This window comes from Eleginops maclovinus, chromosome 2 (assembly GCF_036324505.1).
Source record: "Eleginops maclovinus isolate JMC-PN-2008 ecotype Puerto Natales chromosome 2, JC_Emac_rtc_rv5, whole genome shotgun sequence".
Classification (NCBI taxonomy): Eukaryota; Metazoa; Chordata; class Actinopteri; order Perciformes; family Eleginopidae; genus Eleginops; species Eleginops maclovinus.
The window spans coordinates 9,937,333-9,954,483 of record NC_086350.1 but is presented as its reverse complement, the minus strand read 5'-3'; the positions used below and the strand labels follow the sequence as shown (position 1 = coordinate 9,954,483).

General features: G+C 38.5%; 1 protein-coding gene and 1 non-coding gene across 2 annotated transcripts; one reads left to right on the top strand and one right to left on the bottom strand.

Annotated features, from left to right (window-relative positions):
* The first annotated feature begins 87 nt into the window (after positions 1–87).
* On the top strand, positions 88–13,623 carry nptna (neuroplastin a). The gene is made up of 8 exons (XM_063877352.1): positions 88–397; positions 7,267–7,435; positions 7,529–7,623; positions 8,746–8,879; positions 9,665–9,938; positions 11,485–11,506; positions 12,422–12,498; positions 12,650–13,623. Exons 1-7 carry the CDS (start codon positions 307–309, stop codon positions 12,480–12,482), a joined length of 846 nt encoding a protein of 281 aa, XP_063733422.1. The 5' UTR covers positions 88–306; the 3' UTR covers positions 12,483–12,498; positions 12,650–13,623.
* A 2,727-nt stretch (positions 13,624–16,350) lies between these two features.
* On the bottom strand, positions 16,351–16,422 carry trnap-agg (transfer RNA proline (anticodon AGG)). The gene has a single exon. It is a non-coding gene; the product is annotated as a tRNA-Pro (tRNA).
* Between the last annotated feature and the right edge of the window lie 729 nt (positions 16,423–17,151).

Here is a 17,151-nt window from a genome sequence, read left to right as displayed (position 1 = left end):
TGCTCTAATTTATAAGATGCCATTAACCTAACCCTCGTCTCTGCGTTCCTCCAAGATCTCGCGGGATTTCAGATGAACGGGTGGGTAAAAAAAAAGGTGGTTCCCTGACTGCACCGGGTTGACACATAACAGAGAGCCGCACAGGTAGCTAGCAGCAGTGCCGGAGGCTCCCGCTAGTCTACCTAGCAACACTTCCCATTACACAGCCTTGGTGTGTGGAGCCTCAGTGAATCCAGCCCACATCCTCATATCCTGCTCAGGTCACCTTTAGCACTCGCCTACCGGCATTTTCTCCCGTCTCCGAAGATGATACCTGGCAAACGAAGAGCTGCAGTCATGTCCTTCTCACTGGCGATTATCGGAGCCCTGATGCTGCAGACCGTGTCTTCTCAGAACGGTAAGAAAAACGAAATCTCTTTTACAGAATATACATCATCTCATAGCATGGCGAAAAAATGCGGGTTTTTTGAGGGAGGGATTTCGCTTGCATTTCTGCAGTGGGGCAATTTCTAATGAATCATTTCTGAAGAACACTGTCCATCATGGATATCCCACCACCAACAGCAGCAGTCAGGTTAATTATATAATCCCTCAACGGAAAAGAAACTGATATCAGTCGACGCTGTTTTGGTCTTGCGTTTGTAATGAAAGGGTCAATAAATCATTAATGGGATGCAATGTGTATTGGCTGGGTTGAAGTGGGCCATACGCAGGCCCGTGTCCCTAAAATGTCCTTTGAAGTGTGCAGCTGAATACATTCAACCTGCAAGGACAGGTTCTGCTCATTAAGAAGGTGGAAATGGTGTCACTCTGAAGTTCACAATCTGTCATGCCCTCCTTAGAGATACACACACACACACACACACACACACACACACACACACACACACACACACACACACACACACACACACACACACACACACACACACACACACACAACATGCTGTCACTATGGGTCTACTCAGGTATGTCAGGATTCAGTATCAGGCCGTGTATCACTCCCCTACAGGGTGAGATCACCACTTGCATCAGCTCCTTGTAACAGAGCATAACACGCATGTAATTAGCTGCAGGACTTCAGAAGTGCTGTTAATAGCACCAGTCCATTTTGCTGCATGCTTCTATTTTTAGAGCAAAGATGCTGCACTGGGAACCATGGCTTTAATGTCCTCTTGCAACAGTGGATCTGTTAACTCTTTCCTGAGATGTGCTGCACTGCAGAAAGGCATTGATTTCTCTGAGCGATTCTACTTGTCCAATTGCCCACCCCCCCAGCTCATAAATCTTACCCCCCACCAGCAAACAGTTTAGGACAGTGTAAATCCGTCTCAGCTGAGTATTTGGGGGTGGATACTGTAATTATGCACAGTGTAGATGTGCCAGCATTGTGTGAGAACAAGAGTGAGAATTTATTCAGCTCCGGCCTTCCCTGGAGTTGACCATGTGTAGGAATGCATCTCCTCCTATACTGCACACACCCACTCATTTCATCTCTCCTTCAATCTGCACACCGGCAGATAGAGACCTGCTCAAATGTAATGGGTTTTTATCACTGCTACAAAGTGATATTTCTTACCTTCACCTGTTTTCATAGAATCCACAGAAGCAGTGTGGTTCAGCAAATGATACAGTACATTAATAATCGTATAAGTACATAATGTAGTATAAGGTGAGTCTGGTAAGGCAAGATATTAAGGCGCACAGCAACCAGCCTCATCACAGAAGCCATTTGTATCTGCTAATCGCTTCTGAAGCTATTTCTGCTGATTTTCCCTAAGGATGTGTGTTTCATCTGAAGTAGAGTATAGCTTTTACCAAGGACGCTGTAGTATCGAACCATTTCTTTGTTGTAATTCATCATACAGAAGTAACAAAAACAGCTTAAAGCGTAGATCTCAGTTGGGCAGCAATTTATCAATTGTGGCGATACTGTAGAGTTATGTATACATTTTGGAGGCAAAAAATATTTACCAAACCAGATTGGAAATAGATATCAGGTGAATGTTTTGAAATGGACTGTCTGTGGAGTGTCTAAATGATAGTGTATTGAACATTTTTAAATAAATAACCAACATACATCTCATCCACTGAAAAATATATCACTGGGCTGACATTTAAAAGGTCCTGTTTGTATATTTTGCTGTAGCGCTACAAATATGTTTTACATAATTTATTGATTACTCCAAATGATTTATTGTTTTGGTCAACACAATGTCAGAATTAAAAAAAAAAAAGAATTAAATAATGAATAGATTAACAAAATCGCAGCAGACGTTTTTTTTTTAATGATTTATGAACTAATCGATTAATTTACTGATTTTTTTGCAGTTCTTATTTACATTTATTACCCATTTTATGTTAAAACATTTTCAATATCTATAATATTATTGACCAGCATGTAAACACTGAATATACAAGCAATTCGCTCTCTGCTGCTTTTTCTAATCCCAAGGTGTCTCTGTCCATCAGGACTCTTATAATTTTCCATTTAGCATTCATTTAGATATCAGATATGAGGTGCACACTTTTCCAGTAATACTTCATATTACCCTGTTTTTTTAATAAATTAATGAGGAGATACAGAGAAAATATCTGACTCATGGCTATTCCAGGCCATCTGTTGTCAGGTTGTGCTGTCAGATTTTAAAATCAAGTCAGTCTTCAGTAATAATGAAAAGTGGAGGAATCTTAACGGTATTGCTCCTTCCCAGTTTACTGTAACTAGGGGCTTGCAGGATGTGTTTGACAGGCTGATTTGATTGGTCTATGTGTTACTGATTGGACAGAAGTACATGCAAGCTTATACATTATAATGAAATCATTTCCCTCTTTACAGCTTTCCAAATTGCTATGTTCAGTATTTGACTACTTTTTTGAGATGCACCCTATACTGTACACTTTTTAAAAGTCATATAAAGAGCTGTTACCGTTATCTGAAAAAATTGATGAAAATAATCGCAAACTATTTTGAGAATTGGTTAATCATCAGTTAGTTATCAAGCTCTATATGAAGATTTGCTGCTCTTACATGTTTTAAATTCTTGAACTGAATACATTTTGCGTTGGTCACATACAATGGGATATTTCAGATGACACCTTGACTTCTGGGAAATTGATTATTATAGAAAACAATCTCAAGACACATTTATTCTTATGATCTCAGAATTGCCAAAACATAATGCACACGTTTTGATTTATTCACCATTAAAACAAACTAACAAACTAAGGCGTTAAACAGGGATGTAGACACAAGAACAGCATCAGATGTAACCAACAAGTGCTTTAAAACATTTACTTAAATTCATTTGAAACAAACTGGAGACAAACATATGGAAAATACAACATTCTGAACATGTGAATAAAATTGGCATTACGGAAAATGAGAATAAAGTAAAATAAACAGACATTTTGGAGCTGTTTTTTTAAGGCAGTCAGAGCCGTAGCAATAAGAATATTCATTGGTAGCAGAGCTAATGAAATATATTTTGACTGGAACAAAAAATTGTTAATTAACTAGTAATGAAAATGATCAATTGTTTGCAACACATTCAGGGGTTAAGCATATGTAGTCAATGTAAGATAAATGGATGAATTGGATGAAAAAAATACAATGTAGCCCTCATATTTGATATACACACATAACCTCGTGCCAAAACGAATCAAACATCAACTCGTGACGTTGTTCATACATGTGCACGACTATTGGCTCAGCACTTTGTACACATCTTGACTATCTGGTGTGGCAGGATCTGTCTCAGCAGTTCTGTGTTGACAGCTGAGGTGTTAGTTTTCAAATTGTTTGTTGTTTTCGTTTTATTGTTTACATATACACTGATGCCAGTTTATGATCAACAATGAATGCAGTCTAATACAATCAGCAGTAAATCCTCCAATTTGTTAAAGCTGACTACCTTCAGCTTCTTTTGAAACTGTTTTAGAGAGTTATTGATTCAACTGTGTGTTTATTTTGGAGGCTGCACTTTGTGGTGTTGAAAAAATAAGATTAATTTCAACTTTAATTTGCCTCACCCATTCAACCTGTTGTCCTCTTCGTTTGAATAGTTATTTTCTCAAACGGTCAACAAATGACCTGTGATGCCTTGATATAACTTAAGATTTAGTCGCATAACTCTGCTTTATTTGAATGTTTTTATTCTTGACAATATATCTTGAGTCAAGACAACACTTTTTTCACAACCTCTATACTACATGAGGAATCTTTGCTGTACATACATTGTTGTTTAGCCCTTCCCCCAAAAATAAATAGTGTATATGGGAATCTATTTGTGCCTACAGTAACTGTGCTGCTCTCGTGGGCTGTACAGCAGGGTTATATTGTCAGCTTGAGGAAAAACAACATATCAGTCTGTCTTGTGATGTCCTCGGTCTGGTTGGCCGTCTCTTCCTCTTCCTGCTTTGTTGCCGTAGAGTGCTTCTATGGAAACCGAGGGGGTCTATCACCATGCGCCCACTCGCTCCCCGGAGACCCAGAGCTGCAGTTTCTATAAATCTCCTCTCAATGTGCTCTCCACGGTGCCGTAGACCATGCTTATGATTACAGCTCCCCCCCACCACCCCTCCACCCCCCCGCCTCCTCCTCCTTCCTCCAATCTGTGCAGCCATGATCAATTGTTGTACTTTTATTGCTTTCCGTGCACAAACCGAGGCATCATATCAATCCAGGAAAATGAACAGTACACAGTGAGCCCGTCGTCTGTCCCATTATTGAAAAAACCCACTAATTATGTTTTCATTAAACAGTCTACTGAGAAGGACAAGGTCACTTGGAGGAATTTTGGGTGTGAACGCTGCTTGAGTCTGGAACAAATTAATATGATGGCATTAATTGGACAAATCAAGTGAAAGCAGCCTCCCAAAAACGTCCCTGCAGAATAAAATGAAATCTTCCTTCAAATAGCTGCAATAATCTCTCTCTCTCTCTCTCTCTCTCTCTCTCTCTCTCTCTCTCTCTCTATCTCTCTCTCTCTCTCTCTCTCTCTCTCTGACTCTCTTTTAATTTACCTAATCTCTTAGCCTTTAATGATGGTAAACATATGTATAAATTGAAATATATTTGTATTGAATATACTTGTACAAAAACAATCGATTCAAGTAAATTAACTTAACTGGCTGGGGAACATTGTGATAGACATTTTAAAATACCAAACAATGAATATAAAAATGAGACAATTTGTGACGGATTAAGTAAACGGTAAAGATAAAAGGTAACCGCATCTCATATTTTCTACAATTTATAATATTTTTTATTTATCAACCTTTCTTCCATTTTAATATAATTTGTCAGTGTTTTTCTTATTATTTCACATTATCTTTTTCTCTATTTTGTCTTTTATTTTCTTCTTCCAATTTAATTTACCCTGTTATTTTCTTGCTTCTCCATCCTCCACCTGTTCTCCCCTTTTCTGTCCATGCTGCCCCTCAAACTGCCACCACCAGCGGGCTTTGTGAAATCACCTTTTTCTGAGACTAAGCTCACGGGCGACGCCTTTGAGCTGTACTGTGACGTGGTGGGAAACCCCACCCCCGAAATCCAGTGGTGGTACTCTGAGATCAACCGGGCCGATTCCTTCAGGCAGCTTTGGGACGGCGCCCGTAAGCGACGAGTCTCCATCAACACGGCCTACGGCTCCAACGCCGTGAGCGTGTTGGGGGTCTCGCGTCTCACGGTGGACGATGTTGGGACCTATGAGTGCAGAGCCAGCAATGACCCGCGCCGTAATGACCTGCACCAAAATCCAGCCACCACCTGGATCCGTGCGCAGGCCACTATAACGGTGCTGCAGAGTGAGTGGTCACTGTAGAGGAAACCCCCGTTGCTCCCCCTCGCTATAGCCTCCCTCAGACCTTTAGTTGCCACCATAGGTGCCATCCTCCCCTACAGACTTGGAAAATTAAGAAAACACCACCAACTAGTCTTGTGCTTTCACCAGCAGAGTAGTGTTTTACATTGTGCTCACCCCTCGGGTCAGTCGATCCTTTAACCTGCAGCCTCATCTCCTCCATCTCCATTTTCTCTCTACTATTTTTCTCCCTTAGCTCTCATCTTCTTATTTCCCTGGAATGTAAACACTATTTTCTATTTCATTTTTCTTTTGATTATAATTATATATCTTATCTGATTTATATAAGTGTTTTTAAAAATTTGAATTTGCAAACAGGAATACTTACAGGTGTTGGTACTGACCATTTATTTATTTAAAAGTACAAGAGTTGCCATCAAATGTCCGGTCATGTATTGCTATCAGATTAATTTATTCTTTATCAGTTTATTCCATAATTATAATAAAATATTTGCCAATTTGAGATCCATTTATTTGGGCAAAGTAGTTTTACAGCTGGTATTTGGTGTTTGGGTAGACACATTTACCTGTTGTGAGGTTTGACCTTATACTGCTCACAGTAAGGTATTGTGAAATATGTAAGGTTGATTCTAGTTAAAAAGCAATTCAAAACCATGCCAAGCTGTATTCTGTATACAAGTGTTTTCAAGCTTGTGATTACTTGGATTGAGATGTTCACCAGGGGCCGATACGTGCAAACACGATGTAGATCATCAGGATTAAGCAGCATGCAACACAGTTAAAGTTTGTCTGAGCAACAATTATCCACATGTTGAATTTCAGTCGGATTCAAACTTGTGTTGTTGTGGATAACGTGCCACTGAGTGTTTTTAAATGCATTCCTTTATAGCTATGTAATCTCTTAGTTAAAGCTATGGGAGTTAAATTGACTTCAAACCATTTTCACCAACATGAGTACTACTCATAAAAGGTAAATCTGTTGTGGTAGAGCTGCAGAAGAAGCGTTTTACTGTTTGCTTATTGTTAGTGGCATATTTACCAGCAATTCCAGCTTCGTTATTGGATTCCCCATACAGATCTGACCTTGGGATCTGTAGGTTGCTTCATTACTTACATTTGTAGGCACAAAGACTTTTATCAAAGAAAATATATTTTCTACTGCAGTTGGACATCTTTTGTACTGATGATTCAACCGTGGGTCTTGGAAGAGCTCCCACTTCTCAGTCACCTAAGAAACCTCTACTAAGGAACCCTGTACGCCTGAAAATAATAATTCCTCCTACTTCACAACTCTATTCCTGTGCTATGTTGTGAATGTGTGGGTTAAGTGTGTTTAGCTGTGTGTCTTTCTGCGTTGTTGTTTACATCCTCCAACACACCTTCACCCACGAGTCCCATAAAGCTTCCCTTCTGTCGTAGCTTATCCGTGTCTTTCCTACAGAGCCATCGATCGCCGCTTCTGAACACACCTCACTTCCCGTGGAAGGCGACGCTTACATGCTGCAGTGTAACCTGACCAGCGCTCACAGCGTCCACCAGGAGAGCTACTGGATGAAAAACGGGGAGGAGATCGCAGAAACACGCAGCCCCAATAGGAACACTGAATATTTGTAAGGGCAAAACAGAATACTACGTTTGTGTGTATGAGTGTTAAACACAGATATAAGCAGGGTTCATGTGAGCTGTGTGTTTCTGATCTGCAGTCTGAAGAAACCGAGAGGAGACGCCGCAGGAGTGTACATGTGTGTCTACACCTTCGAGACGGCTCCTCCAGCAAACGCCACCATAGAAGTAAAAGGTAAGTGTTGATTTGTGAGCTGCAGGCGTGTTTGTCAGTTTCAAGGCCAGCATTAGAGGTGTCGCCAATAAAAATGGCCCGAATGGCCTTGAGCACTGGCAGCTCGGTCATGTGAGGACCTGTGATTTTCAAACAACCCTGCTGGCTACTCGCAGGGGCAGCAGGCGCCCTTGACACCTCCATCTAACCAGTGCCCGGCTCAGTGGCAGCAGATGGTGTCTTGTTTGTCCGATGGTGAGGGATTATGTCTCAACGTTAAAATCTGGTCAGCCTTTTCTGCTGTCAGATGCATCGCTATAGAAGCAAATTGGATTTCTTTGTTTGCTTTTATTTTATGGGGAATTTCTTTTCATATGGGAAGAAAAATCATGCAGGCAGGCAGATTAAAAATATAAGGCTTTCTCAGAATACAACACAGGGTTTGATGTTGCAATGGATCACTTCGGTTAATCAGTCTTCCCTATGTTGTACTACCGGATCATGGTAGAAAACATCAATGAAACTACCTTATTATGTCTTGCATAACTCCCAGAACCCTGCAGGGCTGCTGCAACTCTTACTACTTTTAAATGCTGCTGCTTTTAATTGAACTGTTCTGATCTAACATTGCACTGTAACTTTTATCTGCACTGTATTTGATACCTGTTGTGTTATTTCATTATCTTTGCTCTTAAATGACTGTTTTGAAATGCCTTTTTATAATGTGTTTATACTGCACTATTTTTTAACGCTCTTAATGTCTTTCATGTTTGTAAAGCACTTTGAATTGCCTTGTGTTGAAAGGTGGTATATAAATAAACTTGCCTTGCCTTGCCATAAGAAACTACAACCTTTTTATAAATGTTTTCTAATTTCTGCTCCTCAGCTCTTTGTTTTCTTTTGCCTAAAACATGGGTTTTCCATAGGTATTATTTATAGCAACCAGTATTTAAAAAGATTTGGGCAATAAAAACTACTTTATTATCAAAGTCTACTTGATGTGTAAAAAACACAACATTCTAAATAAGTTACCCATTGACTGGATTCCTGCACCAACAGTAGACCTGTAACACTTTCTTTCTGTGAATTTCTTGAAGGTTTTGTAACAATGAATATATGTTTCTTTTGCTTTTTTGGTTTTAGCTGCACCTGACATTATAGGCCACAAGCGTAGTGAGAATAAGAACGAGGGCCAGGTCGCTGTGCTCTACTGTAAGTCTACTGGATATCCTTATCCTGTCTGGAACTGGCGCAAGTTCGACAATGGCTTTCCTAGGGTATGTGGTATAAATAAACTCTTCCTAAACACATCTTTACAATGCAATGCAGTCCAATAGAAGTACTACATTTGAGAGGATTATAATGTTCAGTTTATGTTGACATGTCAGAGAGGTATTCATTTAACTGTGTTTATAATTGAAGTGTTAGTGGTGGTGTTGGAATGCATTAGATGAAAGGAAAAAAGGATATATTCTTAAATGAATGCTATGTAAGGGTAGCGATTGGTTGCTTCTGTATGTAGTTGCTTTTTGTAACATGTAAACCTAATGTTTCTGTGTCGCCGCAATCCTGCATTAGAAGAAATCCGTTGCTAGCAACCCAATATAAGGGACACTTTGAGGTTAAAATGTTAAACCTTCTTATCTAATCTGCTTTAGCTTAAGCTAACATTTTTCTACAATGCATTTATATCTGCTGGTTACAAGGATTATTTTCAAAACTGTACTTATTAATTACTGTAAGTATTCAGCTTACATAAAATACAAGAAGGAATTTATGATTATAAATACAAATATACAAAAAGTTGATGTAATTAAATAAAATCAACGCAAAATAAATGAAATGGAATACTATCAAATTAAAATAGAAATGAAACAAATATAGTTAAAATAACTCAAAATCAGAAGCCAGTTCATGTAGTTGCCCTTTCATAACATGGTGGTGTAATATGTCATTACATTTATTCAAATAATTTAAAATCCAGAGTAAACTACAATATAAAAAGCACCTCCGTGTAAAAACAACCAATCTCATTGAGTATTTCTTTCTTCTCCTTTGACAGGAAATCGACAACTCAAGTGGGCGCTTCACCATCAACAGCAGGGACAACTACACCGAGCTCCACATCGCCAACCTGGACATTAACTTGGATCCAGGCGAGTACCACTGCAACGCCACCAACATGCTCGGCAGCCGCGATGAGAAAATCGTGCTGAGGGTCCGCAGCCACCTGGCCCCCTTATGGCCTCTTCTGGGGGTTTTGGCCGAGATCATCATCCTGATCGTCATCATCGTCGTTTATGAGAAGCGTAAGAAGCCCGATGATTTACAAGATGGTGAGTCAACCGTGGTGTTGCTAAGCCGTGTTATTATTCCACTGTTTTGAATAGATATGAGGAGAAACTAGTCCTATTATCCATCAATCTTTCCTGTGCAAAGTCTTTATGTATCGCATACCCCCCTTTGTTGGAGAATGACGTGACTAAGAAAGCAGTTTTTTTGGTGTCTAGTGCTAAAGTCCTCCCTTTGCCAAAGACACCAACTTATTCACCTGACACTGTGCTCTGCCTGCATTCAATAATTTAGTTTGCCGAGGTTGACCTAACAGTCAGACAATGTTGGAAGAGGTCGCACCTTGTCAGGACAATTTCATGCATTTATTATTCATGAGAAATATGATACTGCAGTGTTGCGGACAGTTTTAATTATTAACGATTTTCCAGGGACCTTGGGCTGTCCCCAAGCTGCTGCAGGGTTCACCACCAGTCACATCATTTAGGTATACAATCTATGAATGCCAGTGTGGAATTTTCTAATTATATTGAGTACCTAATTACCAAGAGTCCTGCTATATCACAAATAAGGCAATATTGTTATTTGGGTTACTTGTTTTGTCTCAAATTGAATTCTTATGTTAATTAGATGCACCGTCCACCTCAAAGCACTGACAGTCAGTGAAGCTTTGAAGGGATATTTTTTCATTATGGTGATTAAATCACCCTGAGAATCTGCAAAAAATAGATGAGATTGCGTGAATCGCAAAGCAAATACTTGCTTGAAATACTTAATTCCATTTTTATAAAGGTAAGCTTTGGCTGCTGACTTTTTTTTAACAGATTGTCAAAATATTTCCCATCCTCCCCAAATTGCAAAACCTAAATCCTATTTTTGGTAAGTGTGAGAATGTGCATGCTTTGTGAATATCAATAAGCATTCCGCCTCATCTCCTCCCAGCTCACAGCACAGTACACCGTTCTGTTTAGCATTAACACCCGCATCGGGTGCCGAGCAAAGCTTAGTTTTTTTAAATGTTTACTTTACAAAGTGGTAATTTTGATGTTTTTGCATCAAACTACTGCGATGAAAGGGCATGCAAGTCAGTGTTGAAAAATAGAAATATCGATACTGTTGCAGCTTCAATGACTTTATTGCCCTCAGTACAGGACTGATATTAATGGAGCTGCTCCTCACTAATCTCTAAGAGTGAACAGCTGTTCTTTGTGAGCGCCTGTCTGCATGACAACAGTATTATTTTACATTTAAAATCTGACATTATAATTGTTTTAATGTGGTGTTGTGGATTTAACTGAATTCAGTGTGTTTGTGTGGCTTTTATTTACCTGCAGCATGACAATATTTTGTTTAGTTTTTCCTTCTTTATTTTACTTCACATTAGCTACGTTTTCATACCATAACAGTGTGCACATGCATTTCAGTTGGAACATGAACATCTGAAAGTGTCTCATTCCCAGCTGCTGTTTTTAATGCTTTAAGATTTCTTTAAAAAAAACTAAAAATACCTCTTCATCAACGTGTGCAACCACCATGCGACTATTTTATGTTGTGGTTCTCATTTCTCCATATTTTCCTTTGTTGCTTCAGATGATGACCATGTAGGTCCAGTGTGAGTATAAATATTTCTCATTCAATAATTTTCTCTGTTTAGCTTGATGTGTGTTTTGTTGTGGCTATGATGTATCCAGAGTAGACTTCCTGTACAGTACACATCTAAACTTCATGAAATGGTGGCTCAGCTGCCTTCTATATAAATCACAGGAAAATGTGGGGACAAATAATTAACGCATAATGCTCTAGAGTAAAAAAAAAAGACCCCTGTTTTCAGTTATAAGCAGTATGCAAACATTTTAGACATGCAATTGTAAGCTGGAATAGGTGGTAAGTAATTGATTATACAAAAGCTTTAACTCCTCCTGTAAACAATCATAATGGGGTGGTGTATGAGCAGAAAATAAGGAAAAACACAGTTGTAATGTGTCTGTACAGAAAGACATTTGTTTGTTTAGAAATTCTTTATATTAACAATCATTTAGAAATGTCCTCATGGCTGCTCACAACTACATTAGACTGAGTTTTAAACCATTTGATAAGTGTTTGCTTATAAGTGGGGATAATTAAAGTAAAGATGTACTATTAAGATCAAAATGTTGTTTAAATATGTAACTTGAAACAAGTCTGGTAGACTCAGTGACAAGTAGAGTTTGTGTTTATGATATTAGCTGTTGAGTTCACACTGCAGTCAGAACAAACGTACAGTGTACTCTGCTGTAAGTGTTGTTTCATTATTGATAAAGGGATATTTTACCTTTAATCCACTGATTGTTTTTCTAATTAGTTTAGTACGAAGTATTGAATCTATGAAATGTCACAAATATTGCTAAATGTATATTAAAGTTATTCTAGTGTCTAATGTGATGTGAATTATTTATTTTTCTATCAATCAGTTCTCTGATTTGTTTCAGCACAAGTAAACGTGTTTGAGGTTTCATGGACTGATTTTGTTGTTTGGTTTCTGCTAAAGGAAAACTAATTCAACCAACAACCACAAAGACAAGAATCTCCGCCAGAGGAATACAAACTGAGCAGCCTGTCTGCTGAGTAAGTATTCAATTATTAAAAGCCTTGTGGTTAATATGTATTACAAGCCTGTGGTCACAAGTTACAGATGATCCACCATATGATTGTATCACTGAAGGCTCTTGTTAAGCACGGTAAGACTGGGCTAACCTAATTTTCTCTTTATTTGCAGGTTTCATTTCACAAATGTATTGACCATATGAAGGTAAACAAGAAGGGTATTCATACCAGTTGTTAATGAGATGTATCTGCCATTACAAGTGTGGAGAGTTCAATGAGGCATGCCTTATGATTTTATTGTGTGAGGATGCAAAAATTGAATTGTTAACCATTATATGACCATTTTTCTGCATGCAGTTGTTGACATTTATGATTTGTTTCCCCCTCCTATCCACTAGTTTTACATTTTTACTACTTCTAAAATAATGCATGCAAGATTGACCTTCTGTTTGATACAGAAATGGCTTTTTTTTTTTGCTCTTTTCTCTGAGAGTGGCTTCATTTAGATGATCTGTACTGTGTGTTGTAGAGGAAAACAAAACTTGGCAATGTAAAAGAAAATGCCACCATAATCTGGTATGACAGTTGTGTACAGTTTTATCATTCCACTGCATACCGTTTTACCTGAAGATATCTATTGCATTTTAAGGGCTTCGCAATGTCCCTCTAAATTTTGTTGAGAGTTACTTTACTGTATGTACTGTATGTATTAAATCAATATAACTATGTATCAAAATACCATTAATATATAAAGACTATTCATATGATATGATGCACTTAAATGTTGAGGATAATGAAAAACTGTATAAACAAACTTTAGGAAATCTGTACTAATCATCCTAACATTGTTTTATAAGTATGTGTATTGTACAGCATGGCTATTATCCTATGCAATTATTATCCATATCAATATATATATATATATATATATATTGAAAAATCATTGCAGCTTTTGATTTCTCTGTGACAAAGCTTTAAACTAGTAGGATCACCATAGAGCGCTGAAGGCAAACCGCACAGCTGCATGAGTACTTTGCAGCTGACGTAGGGGGAAGTGAAGAAAGAAACCTGCGTCAGCACCGACACATGTGAAGAAATCCTAAGGTCCCCAACTCATTTTTAAGAATAAATATCTCCAAAAACCAAGAGTGTCTGTTGAATCACTTTCTCCTAAAAACACATTTCACAACCAGTATCAGAATCAAGTTAATTGCCAGGTATGTTTACACATACAAGGAATTAGGTATGGTGGATTCAGATTCAGGTTTAAAATACTTAAAATATTGTCCATTCAATGTACATATAATGGAAATGTGTCTTTGGCACTCAGAGTAGTAATGATTCACACAGGCTGTCCCATAGAGATGCAGAAATATTAAAGCATGTTGAGAACAGCACCATCTTGTGGGGGTTTAAAAGACTCAGCAGACATGTTTACGTCATCAGCCTCAGAGAAAGAAGGACAAACATTTATTAAGAAATCCTCACTTGGTGCACACCAATCCCTGTCCTGTCTGTTGAAAAACATCATTAAAGATTTAAAACTTCTGTGAAAAAAACATACTTCCTATGTCGTTTTTTTTCCAGTTGTAGGCAGCTTGCCAAAGATAAAAAATGAAACCATACTTTGGAACTGGCTCATTTGCAGTTATTGTTTTTATTTATTTTTTATTTTACTCTTCCTATATTGGGATATTTTTCCCCCATGTGATGTGAATGTATAAACTCCAGATTAAATGTGAAAGATGGAAAAGGTGACATAGCAAGCACCCAAAGCTCTCTTCTCATTAGGATTATTGACAGGTGGAGGTAAAAGTCTCTGCCTAAAATCTAAATTATGGCCCTAAAGTGAAAAAAGTATTCATTTATCATCAATAATGTGTTATGATAGTACAGTCATCTGCAGTTTGAGCCCAATTTATTAACGTGAAAGTTGTCCATTTTGATAGGCAATTTAGAAAATGTATGTTTAAACCTTTGTATTAACATATTAGTACTTACTGATTGTGTGCAGTTTATTTTATGGCTTTACAAAGTCTCAAACACTGCATATAAAACAGTTAATGAGGTACAGCTTGAGATAAGGCTTCCAAATACAAAAGTCCCACCATAAATCATACCTTTGACCTGTATAAAAGTATGCTTGTATGGCATTTGTGAATAGCATGTGTTCTCCTAAGAGGTTCAAAGAATGTCTTGTATCTTCATAAATACAATAATATAAAATCATAGGTGTAGTGGGAAAAAAACATTTCTTACATCGGGCTATAGTCTTAGCAATTTCTACCTAACATTAAGAGACTGAGTGTATTTTTCTCCTGTGTTTGTCTTGAACAGTTGTGGGCACATTGTTTAACACATGTTGTGTAAAGTTCAGCAGCACAGCAGAGGGGGGCGCTGTTGTATCGTGCCTGCTGGCTGGTACCACCATGAGTCACAGGGCTGATTGTTAAGCTTTCTGCAGCTTTTCTATTACCAGCTGGAGAGTACACATTGTTATGTGTTTCTTTTAATTGTCTGGGCCTGATTCCTATGATGTAACTGTGTCCTGGATTAATATGCCAGTGGGATCAGACAGTAATATTAAGAACTGTACATCTGCAGAGGGACATCTGTGAATTGTTTAACCCTGAAAAAAAGCACAACTTTTAACAAAAACTGATTTGTAGTTCTGTGTGTGGATTAACATATCAGTCAGGTAAGGAAATGTTTGGTAAAAAAGTCTAATCTATTTGTTTCTAAACAGCCCAGTGGATCTGTAAATTTGCTAATTGTTTTCTTTTTAATTCACACAGTAGCCATTTTTATTAAAGACTTGCTTTACTACTTGCCTCCTCTGAGAATATTTCAAAATAACTCCCTACTGAACTTTGGGATTTGAGCCTTTGCATACCATTTACATGCAATAAAACCCAAATACCTCTGTAACACACAGGAAAATGTACCTGTATATTATGTTGCCAGTTTACAAGGTAAACCGAGCCAAAACTACCACAAGTCTTCATTATTAAATAAAAAAAGGAGTGTCGAAAATATTCGAAATGTTTCTGTTCCTCCAAAATTACTGAAATTTAATTAAAACTCTACAAAACTATTTATGAAAAAACTGAACATGGAAATTGTGTTTCACTCCATTGGTTATAGTTAGATTTACACAAACTGGCTACTGAGTGAAAATCAGCCATGTGATATTGAGATGACCTCCTACACTTGGTGATTACCATGCCTGCAAACATTATGGAGGGTGATGAATGCAGTGTGCTAAATACGGCATTGAGTGTGAACTTCTAATCTGGGCAGTTTGAGATCAAGAGACTGCGATTTTACAGGGCTGATGCCGAGGCTCATTTGTGTTTGGTGTTGTTGGATGATAACTCGAAATAGGAAGAAAACAGAATAGCCTGCAGACAGTTATCTTTGTTGATAAAGAAATATAATTTCCTGCCATTTACATTCCATGTTATGAAACCACTGATGTGATATTTGTGGAAGAAATGATGGAAAAGAAAAAATAGTATTAATTCCAAGTAGCAGTCTTGAAAATGTATATTTACATTTATAATTTAATAATGTATTCCTAAATTCAGTGAAGTTGCTTTCAACAACTCTTCACCAGATACATTTTCAATGTTGGACTTTGCTTTCAGGAAGTATCTCGTCAATTTTCTATGTGGCTAAAAAAGTGTGCTCTAGGATTAAAAATCATCATGTAGTTAGTTGGCCAATCTATTATCCCCACAGTAATGAAGGTTGAAGGGAATTCCCCCACTTTGACTAGTTGTCCAAAGGCACTCAACACTGCATTTCGTGAATGTTTTAATCCTTCAGTACACCATGATATATACACCCTACAAGTTTTAACTAAACAGTAGAGGGCTCGTCCGGGATTTGAACCCGGGACCTCTCGCACCCTAAGCGAGAATCATACCCCTAGACCAACGAGCCACACATGCAATTGCCACAAGTACACAAAGTTTTTTCGTTTGGCAGTTTGGCAGTTTGGCATAAATGCACCTTAAGACTGAGGAAAGAAACACTAGCATTGCCCTCTGACAGTTGTTATTACACCACCACATACATTATACAGGTATCTAAAACGGCTCGGTTCATTTGGCTGGCATATTGTTTATTCTGTGTGCAGGGCAAGATGGACACACATTTCCAATAAAAACCTGACTTTATTCTCTGACCTCCCGTGGTTTCCTCTCAACTACTGAACAAGCTTTAAACTCCCAGGCTGGATCGCCTACTCGAGCCCTGCTCTCAGCTGTCCTGACTGGGCGGGGTGAGCGCCAGTGGCATCCTGATGGATTAGCTCCATCGATATTCACGTTATTAGAAAGCGCTGCTGGATCACGGGTCAGCGCTGCTTAGGTGCAGGTACTAGCTGCGTGCATGTGTGCATGCGTGTCACCACCTTGCACTGACAGAGAGCTCAGATATTTTGGGGAGGTGGAGATCATGCTTTGTCATTGAGCAGTTCAGCACTGTGGCACGTCCGACACTCAGCATGCTGCATCCTGATGCGCTCTCATCTGTACGCTGTGGGGTTACCTGGATTTACACGCATTTCCCGTTCACCGCTTCTACATGAACGTCCGATTGAAGGGAGACAGGTATTGTTGACGCATCTCAATGTTTGAACCGGGGGAAAGAGGCACGTCCCAAGTGTCA

Excerpts from the sequence above, each read along its gene's own strand:
- nptna (XM_063877352.1), top strand. The coding sequence starts at position 307 with ATGATACCTGGCAAACGAAGAGCTGCAGTCATGTCCTTCTCACTGGCG. Across the intron at positions 398-7,266 it reads GACCGTGTCTTCTCAGAACG|AGCCATCGATCGCCGCTTCT; the intron begins GTAAGAAAAACG and ends TCTTTCCTACAG. Across the intron at positions 7,436-7,528 it reads AATAGGAACACTGAATATTT|TCTGAAGAAACCGAGAGGAG; the intron begins GTAAGGGCAAAA and ends TCTGATCTGCAG.